The following is an 11,849-nucleotide window of genomic DNA, read 5'->3' as shown; positions in this document are numbered from 1 at the left end:
TAAGGACCATGGTATCCCTGTTCTTAATTGGCCAGCAAACTCGCCTGACCTTAACCCCATAGAAAATCTGTGGGGTATTGTGAAGAGGAAGATGCGATACGCCAGATCCAACAATGCAGAAGAGCTGAAGGCCACTGTCAGAGCAACCTGGGCTCTCATGACACCTGAGCAGTGCCACAGACTGATCGACTCCGTGCCACACCGCATTGCTGCAGTAATTCAGGCAAAAGGAGCCCCAACTAAGTATTGAGTGCTGTACATGCTCATACTTTTCATGTTCATACTTTTCAGTTGGCCAGCATTTCAAGAAATTCTTTTTTGTATCGGTCGTAAGTAGTATTCTAATTTTCTAGTATAGTAAATTTGGGATTTTCATTAGTATTCAGGTATAATCATCAAAATTAAGAGAAATTAACATTTGAAATATATCAGTCTGTGTCAAATCAATGAATATAATATACACGTTTCCCTTTTTGAATGGAATTACTGAAATAAATAAACTTTTTCATGATAATCTAATGATATGACCAGCACCTGTATGTGATATATTACATTGCTCACTTCTGTTACACACAGTATATGTCAGTGTAACAGTACACAGCAGTTGTAGGATCCACCAGCTATAACCAACTTTGAGACAGAGAAAGAGCAAGTTTCTTCCATTCACAATCCCAGTCTACTGTGATCGATGGAGCAGAGACACCAAGCTAAATGGTAAATGGTCGTATATAGCACTTTTCTGCCTTAGTGCTTCTCAAAGTGCTTTACAATGTGTTTCCCATTCACCCACGTACACATTCATACACCAATGGTGACAGAGCTGCCATGCAAGGTGCTGCCTGGGAACAACTTCAGGTTCAGTGTCTTGCTCAAGGACACTTCGACTGTGGAGGAGGATCAAACCACCAACCTTGTGATTAGAGGACTACCGCTCTACCACCTGAGCCACAGCTGCCTTTCCAAGGCACCACACCAGATGTGCAACCTTAAAGGAAGCTACCTTCAGGATGATGTAAAGTTTGTGTTATCAGGAGGAACCACAAGAAGGCAGATTCCACAACATGCACCTCCAGACAAGAAGACACCAGCAATGTGGATTGGGCCCAGTTTAACCAAGTAACTGGCTCAAATCCCCTGGTTCCTGTCAGGCCTACAAAGGACAAAACGACTGCCAGAAACACCGACTTCTGAGGGGGTCGAAATCTTGAGAACAACTTCAAAAGGATCTCACCCCCACCGGAACACCAAACTCACATTCATACAAAGAAAGACAATTATTCTACTGTCCTGGTCGTGACCATTATCATGTGTGCTCAGTTAAAGGAACTGCTGCACATTGATTTCAATAACCTGATTATGATCAATCACACCATGTGCTCTCCTTAAATCTTTTGTTTGACTTGTTTAGGTGTCCAATTAGAAGTTTAACAATGTCTGACTTCATACATGTGTTCAGTCTTGTGTTGATCATCTCTCTACCAGGAGTAGAATGAAATGATGGGTCACAATATTGGATTGTTTAGAAACCAGAAAACTAATATAACTGATCTGGCAGTGTAACTCTGTGAGGAACATCTGGATGTCAGCCGTCCCTGACGGAGGCTGAGCCAGACCCCCTCCCCAGTTAATGACAAGCAAAAGTCTTCTTTGAAAGACCAAACCTGAAAGCATCACTTAGAGTCCTCTTTCCTACAAGACCTTCTAAGAGTCTTCCTCAAGTTCAAGACCTACTCGAAGGCTGCACTCTGTCTACCGCTGCTCCGACCTGCATCCACAGGCCGACCCTACCGTCCATCAGCAGAACCACAGCTGCAGCATCACGACGTGCGTGCAAGTAACTTTCAGCCACTGAACACTGGGTGCAACTCCATAAATACTTATTTAATCCAAAGAGTAAATTCCTCCAAGTTTCCAAACTAGCCTTCCATTACATTAAGGGCTGCTGTCAGGTGTGGTCTACTCATCCCTTCCTCTCAGAACACCACATAACACTGTAATATAGTGTAATTACGTAGTAATATTGTGTTTTCTTCCTTCCTTTTTCCTTCGCTCACATTCACAGTGTTGTTGGTTTTGTGCTGTTGTCTTAATGTGTTATTGTTGCATCATAGTTAGTTGTTGTTATCAAGTTGTTAGTTCGATAGATGTTGTTAGTTTAATAAACGTGCTTAAATATAAATCCAGAGGTTTTGTTGTCCACATTTCAGTCCCTAACTTGTATAGATTCCAGTTACCTAGCTTTTATAAATAACTTTAAGCTTACGTAATTCCCCTGATCAGTCCTGAAGCTCTTCTTGACAGCACAACAAGAGGTGCTTCATATGCTGCATTCTTACACTAATGTGATCTGAGTACTTTCCTGGCCGAATATCAGTTAGATTGTGTAATAACACCGCATAAGCATTCAAGCCCCCTTTGAGCAAACATTTTCCCTGCACAGTACTAAGATGAATGTTGAAATCAGAGGTTTATTGTCTGTATGCTATGATGAAAGTTTGTGTGTGGGAAAGGGGTTTTGCATACTGTTGTCAGAGATATCCAGACTTCTGATAGCTGTAGCTTCAGAGATGTGCTCCTGTATCACCTGGGCCCCTGCTGAACGTAGCTACACACACAGACATATGCCACAGTGAAGTTGTACTTTGGCTTTGGTTACCTATCACCACAAATAAAACAAAGGTACTTTTTCTGCACGTGAGTGTGTAATGTACCTCGCAGCTACTGAGGTCTAACTCCAGCCCAAAGAGACGAGTGTTGGTGGCCAAACCCTGTAGTAACAACCTAGTCACAAAACACATCAATACATTCTGTAAGTCTACACATGTTATAGCAAAGCTGCTATGTTACCGTTCACCCCATTGCCAGGCTGAATCACAGAATTTCAGTTGATGACATTTTGTAGAAGTGTTTACACAGTGTGATGTAAATGTGGAGAGATAATGCTGCTCTGAATGCAGGAGAAAAAAAATGCAGAAGTCATTAATTGGCTTACAGGCAATTAAGTTATGTGAGCTCGTAGCCCTTCAACAATATGACTATCACAGTCATTACAATCACTACTGTGAGGATAACTTTGGATTTTCAGGTTCCAAAATCAAGCAAAATAGCAGAAAGCAAGCTGTAATTGTTTTGAAACCCCTCAATACTCCTATTAAGTCTATGTCTGCAGTGGTGTGTGGAATAACAGAGTAGAAGTTAGGGAATTACCTTCACATATATTAAAGTTCTGTTGAGTATTATCGTTACATATTTAGAAGTTCATTCACATTTCAGCCCACACATAATCAGATTATTTGAGCCACTTGTCAAGTATTGCAGATTTTGGTTCAATGATATAATAAAAAAATAACAGTAAAAATATCAGGCTTTTATCTTTATATTGTACCTGAGATAAAGTCATTCAAACATAGCCCTAAATTTATGTCATGAAGCACAACCAACCAATTTAGCAAGTCAACAAACATGAAAAGTAACAGACAAAGCAGTGTGTATATATTGGGGAAGGTTATTTCCATGGACAAATGTTTTGAATGGGTCACAATTGGAGCATGGATTAGTGGTCGTTAGTGCTGGCACAGGAAACAGCGCCACGGCTCCACGACACTGTACAAATGGCAAAAGAAATGGTTGTATAGAAACAATGTCTAAAAGCTAACTGTGTTCTGATTCTGATGAATTAATGCAAAGATAGACAGTGCCATTATAATACAGCCCCCCAGATATAAAATGTAGCTTTCTCACATTTGGTAAATGATTTTCACTCTGTACAGAAACAACAACAACAACAACAACAACAACAATCAAGATAATAATAATAATAACAGAAAATATGCAGTTTAATATCAGTTGGCCTTCAACTCATGATCCCTTCACCGGCCCAGTCCTAAGCTTCATACTGATTTAAGCTTGTGAGTAACCTTAATTTAGGAATATTTTGTCAAACTGTAATTCCCATGGTCAATATTGAACTTTTATTAAATACAGAAATGTGATACACTGAATTTAACAGTTGAATGTTATTTGGTTTGTAGTGAGATGACACACCTGAGAGCTTGTGGAGGCAGCTTGGTGGCAGATAGACTCACATACTTTAGCTCACAACTCTGACTGAAGAACTCTTGAATGCTCCGGGTCACCTCCCGCACCTTCCTAAACACACACGCACACACACACACGCACACACACGCACACACACATCATTACATCACATTATCCTTATTGCGATTATACAGTCCAATCCTAGAATTTGTATATCTCAGAAGAAAAGCCCTACTGTAACCAATGATGTTTATGATTCTTATCATTCATACTGGTGTACCTGTGATGTGGCATCGTGCATGCAGACACACTACCTTTTCTTCACATCTGTTCTTAGTGGTGCAATATAATCCCTGCTGCCATAGTGTGTATGTGGGCAGTGATCACCAGAGAATCCACATAATGAACTATATGTTATCAAATGTGTCCACCTTTGTGTGTTTTCCCTTATTTTTGATTGTCTTAAATAAGTAAATTGTAATTAAATTTGCCTGTGTCTCATAAGCCCCTATCTTGTGTCCTTTTCTTTTGGTTGCTAGTTAGTCCTGCCTACATCCTGTTTACTTGTTTGCTACCTGTGTTTCCTGCATCCATTCAGATCCCTATATCTTTATCATTTTTTGATGCTGCTGCGTTGGATTTGATTTCTTTAGTTAATTACTTTGCCTGGGTTAATTCCTCCATCTCCAGCTGCTCTTTGTTTTTTGCCCTCCCAGCCGTTGTTGTGTAGCAATATTTATTCAAGGTACTGTTCTTTATTTCACCTGCATGTTTGCTGTGTGTCTGCATTTGGGTCTTACCTTTGGAATAAACTCAACAACTGGAGAACCATAACTGTCTCTGTTTTTTTTAAAAAGAGCACATTGTCAGCAGAGTACAGCCCTGATCCGTTCTCGGTTGGAGCAGGATATCTCAAAAATCCAGACCAAGCCCATGCCTCATGTTATGGAAATAATTTGCTATGAACAGTAAAATGTTTGATTTTTGAATACATTTTCTATTGATCGATACATTGTAAGTGATAATGAATATCCTGTGTAGCTGCAGATCATTAACAGGGATCCTGTCACCAGATGAATGAGACTTTAGTGTGTCTTATTTCCCTGTTGCTGAGGTCATCAACCCTGTTCCCCTACAGCTGTCAAGCAAATTTAAAGTGAACTTCTGAAACATGAAAATAGAAGCAAGTGTGAGTCAGGCTAGTCCCATTAAATAAACTGGGCTGTGTTGGATCAACAGAAGGTGGCGCTACTGGCTGCAATAAACAGAGCAGGAGAAACCAGAAACCATCTCAGGCTTGGTTTACACGTAGCAAAAACGATGATATTTCAATGCATTTGAGCCTTTGGTTTACACGTGAACGAAGCTACAAGTCACTGAAAATGATCATTTCTGAAAACTTTTTGATTTTTGATTTTGAAAAACTGTCTTTACGTTTGCATGTAGACAGGAGGAGACGGAGTTTGACGTCACAGTATGCAGCAAAAGTGTCATCAGTGTCATATGTGTGCGACCATGTTTACAGTTTGGCTACTGTGATAGAAATGGATGCTGTTAAAGCAGTGCTTGTTTTTACATTTGTGCAAACGCTTTTGGCCTGTTTGTATTCATTCAGAAATGTTCTATTATGTGGAGGAGCTTCTCTGTTGGTCCAAACAAACGACCCTCACACCATTGTTGTTGAAGTAACAGGATGTAATTTGTGCCGTTCCTAGTTGTGTTTTTTTCAGGATTCTGATTGGCTAGCATAGCTTTATGCTTGTCGTTACACTGCCCCCTGTAGGTTTGGTAGCTCATAGCAGCTCTTCACAACATATTTAAGCGGGTTTGTGTAAACGAAGACTTTTTTGAAAACCATCCCCTGGGTTAGGGTTATGTGTAAACATGGCCTCAGAGGGCTGAACTATGAAGCAGGATTACTGAGAGGTATGTTGAGCCTGAAGCAAAAGGTTTATTGTCACAAAAATAGCTCTCTTTTAACCTGCTAGATCTCCATGGTAACTGATGCTGTGGAGCTAGCCTGGTCCGGAGTAGGTTTTGTTCAGAGATTTTTTTATTTAAATCGGCTGGAGGAAGTGTCTTCCTTTAACTAAATCATTTCCTGATGATTCTTTATGAGCGATACAGATTCTCAGCTGAGACGTTTTACCTGTAAACCTGATGATCTCTATGTTATTAATATCTCTAAATGGAGCCGTGTATACACTGTATGCATCACGTTGTCATGGGAACCTACATGAAAGTTGGTGATGCACAAAACGCAAACGAAATGCTTTCGTGTTTAGTCCTGATTTGCTGCCTGGTCTGTTTACGCTGCAAGTGCTGCACCTGACAGAACACGGATTAGAAAATGGAATAGAATATTCTACTGGTATTTATGACAGAGAATATTCAATCAGTAACATTAATTTCACTTTGATTAGGTGTCTGTCTCAGTTTGTCTGCCCAGTCATAAGATGCTTCTTAAAATCAGAAGTAAGTTGAATAAATGTTTGTGTGTTATTACCAAACCTCTGACCTTGACTAAGTTCAGATGCAGACCTTTGAGTAATAAGGCCAAGAGGACTGATAATACTGTGTATATAATAGTGTTCATATTTTCTTTGTTTCTGTTCTTTGTATATTGTTGTAGTTAACAGTCAGCTTTATAGTTCAGTGAGACAACATTGTTCATATGTGACACGTTTCAGCAAATTGTGGACTTGTTTCTATCTCGTCGCCTGTGAAGAGTCCTAATGTGGCTGTTGTGTGGGCTTAGAGTGCCCTCTAATGGCTATTTGCTGTATTGTATATTTAAACCATTAACCATTGTTTCTTAATTATTTCATGTTTATGTTAATACTCAATACTGTCAATGCTATAACCACAGACATAAACATTCACACTCTTAGAACCAGAAACATGAAGTCAGTGGAGTGTTTCTATCCATGACCTCCAGCGGCAGTGACTGAGGAGGATTCAGTTTACCCTGAACCAGCACAGCACTCGACAGCAGCAAGCACAAATGTGTCATGTTTGGCACCTATCCTACCTATTTATTTTTTTTATCTTGCTGCATTTGAGTTTATGTCTGTTTTAATCAGTTCCACTTTTTCTTTTTGGTTTTTCAGAAGTGTGGCAATGTGATTTTGATGTCTGGTTGGGGTTGTGCTATTGGTGTGCAAATTTAAGAGCTTAACATGTCACAAATTAGTCAATAAAGTGTCCCTCAAATGACAAAGGTTTAAACATTATATATGTACGTACATACATATATTATATACATGTATGTTTTGAGAGAAGCAAACAAGTTCTAATATACTGATGCTTAAGATGTTGCTGGCAAAATGAATCGGTAGAATGAGTCGTAGTTGTTGGTTGCTGTGTCTGCACAAGTAAAATAAAGCAATTACACTAAAGAGGTTAAATAAGGAAAAAATATGGAATAGAGAAAATGTTTTTGATGAGTTTATATTTACATACTTACACTACAAAAGCATTGTACTGATGAAAATACATATGCGTAGAAGTAAGGAGCCTGTGTCTCAGCAATGAAGAAAGGATGTCAAGCTGACAGGGCTTTCATCTTAAAATAACGAAAGGCCACTGACTCTGGAATAGTGGAGCTAACCTGTGGCTGAAAGGATTCCTGGCCAAATTCAGGTGCACCAGTTTGTAACAACACCCAGCAGACAGGGACACGAATAACTGCAAGACAAGGTCAGAATGAGGAAGTGTTACATAAAGTATTACAAGTCGAGAAGTTCGATACAAAAGCAACAACAGTCTCAGCCGGTTCTCTACCCCATTAATATTTTTAGCACGCTTTTACCAACATGCATCTATAGTGGTTATTAAGATAATAAATAATTAGACATTTTTCAACATATTTAAGAAAGTCTTTTTCTCAGACTGTTTTTACCAAGGCTCCACATTATAGAACATTACATACCCTGGGTATAAAAATCAGCACACTCAGGGCCATACATGGATTAGGGATTACTGCGTTATTGTGTTTCAGAACAGAAGCAAACAGAATAAGTCGTTGACTGGAATGATGTTTTTTTTTTTGCAAAAATGTTTGTTTTGTGTTTTTGTGTAGATGTTGTAACATAGAAGCAATATATTATAACTTTAGAAACACAATAATAATAATAATCATCATCATCATCATCATCTTCATAATTACTACTAATACTAATTACACTAGAAAGCAAAATAAAATATATAAGTCATGAAATTATGAGATTTTAAAATACAGGTAAAAGACAATTTACTGTTACAAAAGTTTAAGTGGTGTGACATTATAGAAGCATTTTTTACAGATCTAAAAAAAAAAAACAAAAACAAAAAACAGTTCTGCTTTTATTTGAACAACTGTGGCAATAGTTAATGCTAATACATGTAAAAGAGGGCTGGGCTCAGGGGACGCCACCATTTATCAGATGCAAATCCCATGCAGGGGCCCAGGGGGCCACCCACTCCTGACCTGGAGAGGTAGTGACAAAAAATTGTAGCGTGGTGCTCTTTCAAGGTCCTTTAACTGGTATGAAACTGGAAGACACAAGCTAAGCATTGGATAAGAAAATATACACCCCCATCAAATTGCTTGTCATGAATCACCTTCCAGGAACTGCACCACCTCTAAGTGAAACAGCAGAATATTTGCTCCTATGTAAAATAAAGACTAACTAGATTTTGGCACTGGGAGCCATCTTGCCAGCCAGTATTTTGGCATATCCACAGGCATTCTATGATTGTCATGTTCCTGAACGCCTTTTGTACTTGAGCAATCTCATATCATCACACTCCCACTTCAGTGCTTATCTGTCAGGACTGTGCATGCACCGGCAGGTTCACATCAGACATGCTGGACTCCATCTGAACCAAATGAATTTATCTTGGTCTCATCTGATCAAAGAATGTTCTCCAACCATTCATCATGCTTCGTTCCCTTCTGTTTAAAAGAAAAAGTAAACAAAGTTCAATCCACTAATTTTGTGCTTCAGTGCAAACAAGGTTTTTTTTTTTTCTTGGAGGCTGTCTGTAGAGGTTGATGTTATAAACTGTCCTTCACACTGTCACAGAAGCTCTGAACAGTACTGATTTACCCCTGTGCCAGGCCTGAAGCACTTGCCTGTCTGTTTTTAGAGCTAGATTGTTCAAGTAATGCACTGACCATGGTGTCATTTTAGGAGAAGTGTGTCTGTGATTAGAGGTGCTACAGCTCATTCTATACCTCCTGCACGTTTGTTGTACTGAGTTTCAACTTTGGGGTTTTCAGAAATCATTTCCGTCCCAACACATCTAACATCCCATATCCAGTGACCACACTACAGGGCAGGTGCGTGGTTATGTAAACAGGAAGCAGACTGGTTACTAAGTTGTAGAGTCACATCATAAGGGCGTAACTAAACAGGGGAGGACATATTGTGACCCAGTCAGGAGGTGAATGTGGTGACTGTGTCGTCATTTCCAAAAGCCTCCAAGTATACATAGTACAAACAGAGCTTCTGAAAATCTTCAGGAGTTTTCTAAAATATCCATGTTCAGTGACCTAAACCTACATTTGCATGTGGATGAACGACCACAATGCATACAGAAGCTACAAGCTACATTAAAAAAATACCCATGTGTGTATAAGGCCTAAGTAGCTCTTTTTACGAGACCACAGCTGCAAAATTGTTGAATTGCTTGTCCATTGTCTAAGCTATTTGGTAGCATCAATAATATGGCTGGATATAAAACTTACTGCTTCAAATACAACAAATAACCACAGACTGTATGCCAGTAATGTGACATTTCTAATTACAAGCTTATTTTACTGTTGTTACTATTTTGTTACAGCTGTAGCAGTTCTCAGCTGCCCTTCATATGCACTTCAAGATAGTCAATGAAGGAGACAGGAGAAAAAGCTTTAATCCCCGAGGATCTGTAAGCCAAATCTTCTGTAAGAAGAGTTCATCTGCAAAACAATGTTGAAAAGAAAACACACCGCACTACGTGAATCCTGCAATGTAACGCGTACTAGACAGCTGGGATCCCATCAGATTGTTATGAGCACTTAGAAAGGAAGCATAAAGAAAGCTAAACTGTGACTCCAGCAAAGCTAATTTTAGCGATCTCTACCAAAACTCTTCAGAAACCTGGTCACACCTCATTTAAAGAGATTTTGTGAATATTTGCTAGGCTATACATATTAGCTACCATTTATAGAAATATGCTCTATGTTTCAAAAGTATCAGAAGTGCAGCAGTTTATAAAGTGTGGCTTGCATTGTAGGACTTGGACCTGTCTGGTCCTGGTCTTGACTTAGTCACGCTGCTTTGGTCCTGGCTTAAGGGCTGTACTACGAGGCGCCACTATTAGTTAGTGAGGTATGCTGAGCTTAAAGACAGAGTTTTCAGTGTCAGGAAGACAGTTCTTTCATTATCTGGCTTCGTGTAACCGAACAACTGCAGTCCGATAAGTGGTCTTATGAAGCTGGTTATCAACGTAATAAGTCGACTCAGGGTTTCACAACCTGGATATGAGTGAGTTCACATGAAGAGGCTGAACTGGCAACAGATGACCAATCACTAACATGTACAGGTCTACTGGCACCAGACTGACATATGAAACAAATGAAGAGCAATTTATAATATCAGAGAGATATAAAGTAAACTCCTTATGTAAACTCATCATACAGACTGAAAGTAACACAGCTAAAGCAGGATAAACTGCAAACAATTGTAGACTGTGTGCATGTTAACATATTAACCAAATTATTAGCGCAGAAGTAGATCTGACTATAATTACAACTGTATATTCTATTAAACGAACATGTAGCTTAGCTGTATTCTTTTGGCTTGTAGGACAGTGTTATTGCTTCAGCTGCAACCCTGCAGTTTAAACGCTCTGAGAGCGAGTAACAATCTGACATAAAACTGTAATTCAAACACTAAGTAGACTGATGCTCATATGGTATAGAACACTACAAGACAGAGAGTGTAACTTGATATATTATACATAAAAAGAACAAACTATAATCCTAACCAGTGGAAGAAGTATAAAATATAATACAGACTAAAAGCAACACAGATGCTGCACCCAAAGTCACAAAGGAAAGCTGAAAAAAAAAACACACAGACTATGTGAAAGCATCATGAATATGATAAATAATATCACTGTCCCTTTGTGTATAAGTTGCTTAGATATAGGTTTCTAGAATCACTTTAATTATCACTATGCATCACAAGACTGTATAGCAAAATTACAGATGCTGTCATTTAATGCCACCCACAAAAAGACAAATTATTTAATCATGCATGATCAAGTAATAAAAGTAAAAGTATTTTCATGGTAATTTGGAGGATGAAGTCAGTAATCTCACATTAAGTTTCATTTTTTATGGCTATAAAACAGTTTACGTCTTATTCTTTCACCTACTTGGTGAAATGGTTTAAGGAGTAAGTGAAGGACAAACGTAAAAACATCATCACATATAAATAGGCTTATTGCAAATCTTTTAAGATCAACAATCAGGTTGTAAGTGTTTTAATCAGTTTGTTTTAGGATTATATTGCTCTACAAGGCAAATCAAACACTGAAATAGTTTAAAAATTCCTTGCTTGAAAAACTCATATCGTCCCCTTTTACTACGTGTGTACTGAGCTTCTAATGCTGACAGTATTTTACTGATTGGGCAGTTAGGGGAGCTTTTATAGTCACTGATCTGGAGGTTAAGAGATCATCATAAATTAATCTGTATGGTCATGTTTTTTGCCTGCAAAATGAGAACAACATCAAAAATAGCTCCAACACTGTATGCCTGCACATATGACCACAATGTT

General features: G+C 38.7%; 1 protein-coding gene across 1 annotated transcript in view; it reads right to left on the bottom strand.

Annotated features, from left to right (window-relative positions):
* carmil2 (capping protein regulator and myosin 1 linker 2) overlaps positions 1–11,849 on the bottom strand; it is an 81,248-nt gene that overhangs the window by 51,022 nt on the left and 18,377 nt on the right. Inside the window, exons 15-18 of the mRNA XM_008294458.1 lie at positions 7,649–7,725; positions 4,045–4,149; positions 2,712–2,781; positions 2,524–2,605 (exon numbers count right to left, since the gene is read on the bottom strand). Coding sequence (XP_008292680.1) covers positions 2,524–2,605; positions 2,712–2,781; positions 4,045–4,149; positions 7,649–7,725 — 334 coding nt within the window. The remainder of the gene's footprint in view (positions 1–2,523; positions 2,606–2,711; positions 2,782–4,044; positions 4,150–7,648; positions 7,726–11,849) is intronic.

Source organism: Stegastes partitus, unplaced genomic scaffold (assembly GCF_000690725.1).
Source record: "Stegastes partitus isolate 25-593 unplaced genomic scaffold, Stegastes_partitus-1.0.2 Scaffold964, whole genome shotgun sequence".
Taxonomy (NCBI): Eukaryota; Metazoa; Chordata; class Actinopteri; family Pomacentridae; genus Stegastes; species Stegastes partitus.
Note: the sequence above shows the minus strand (reverse complement) of the source record. Positions and strands in the feature narration are given on the sequence as shown.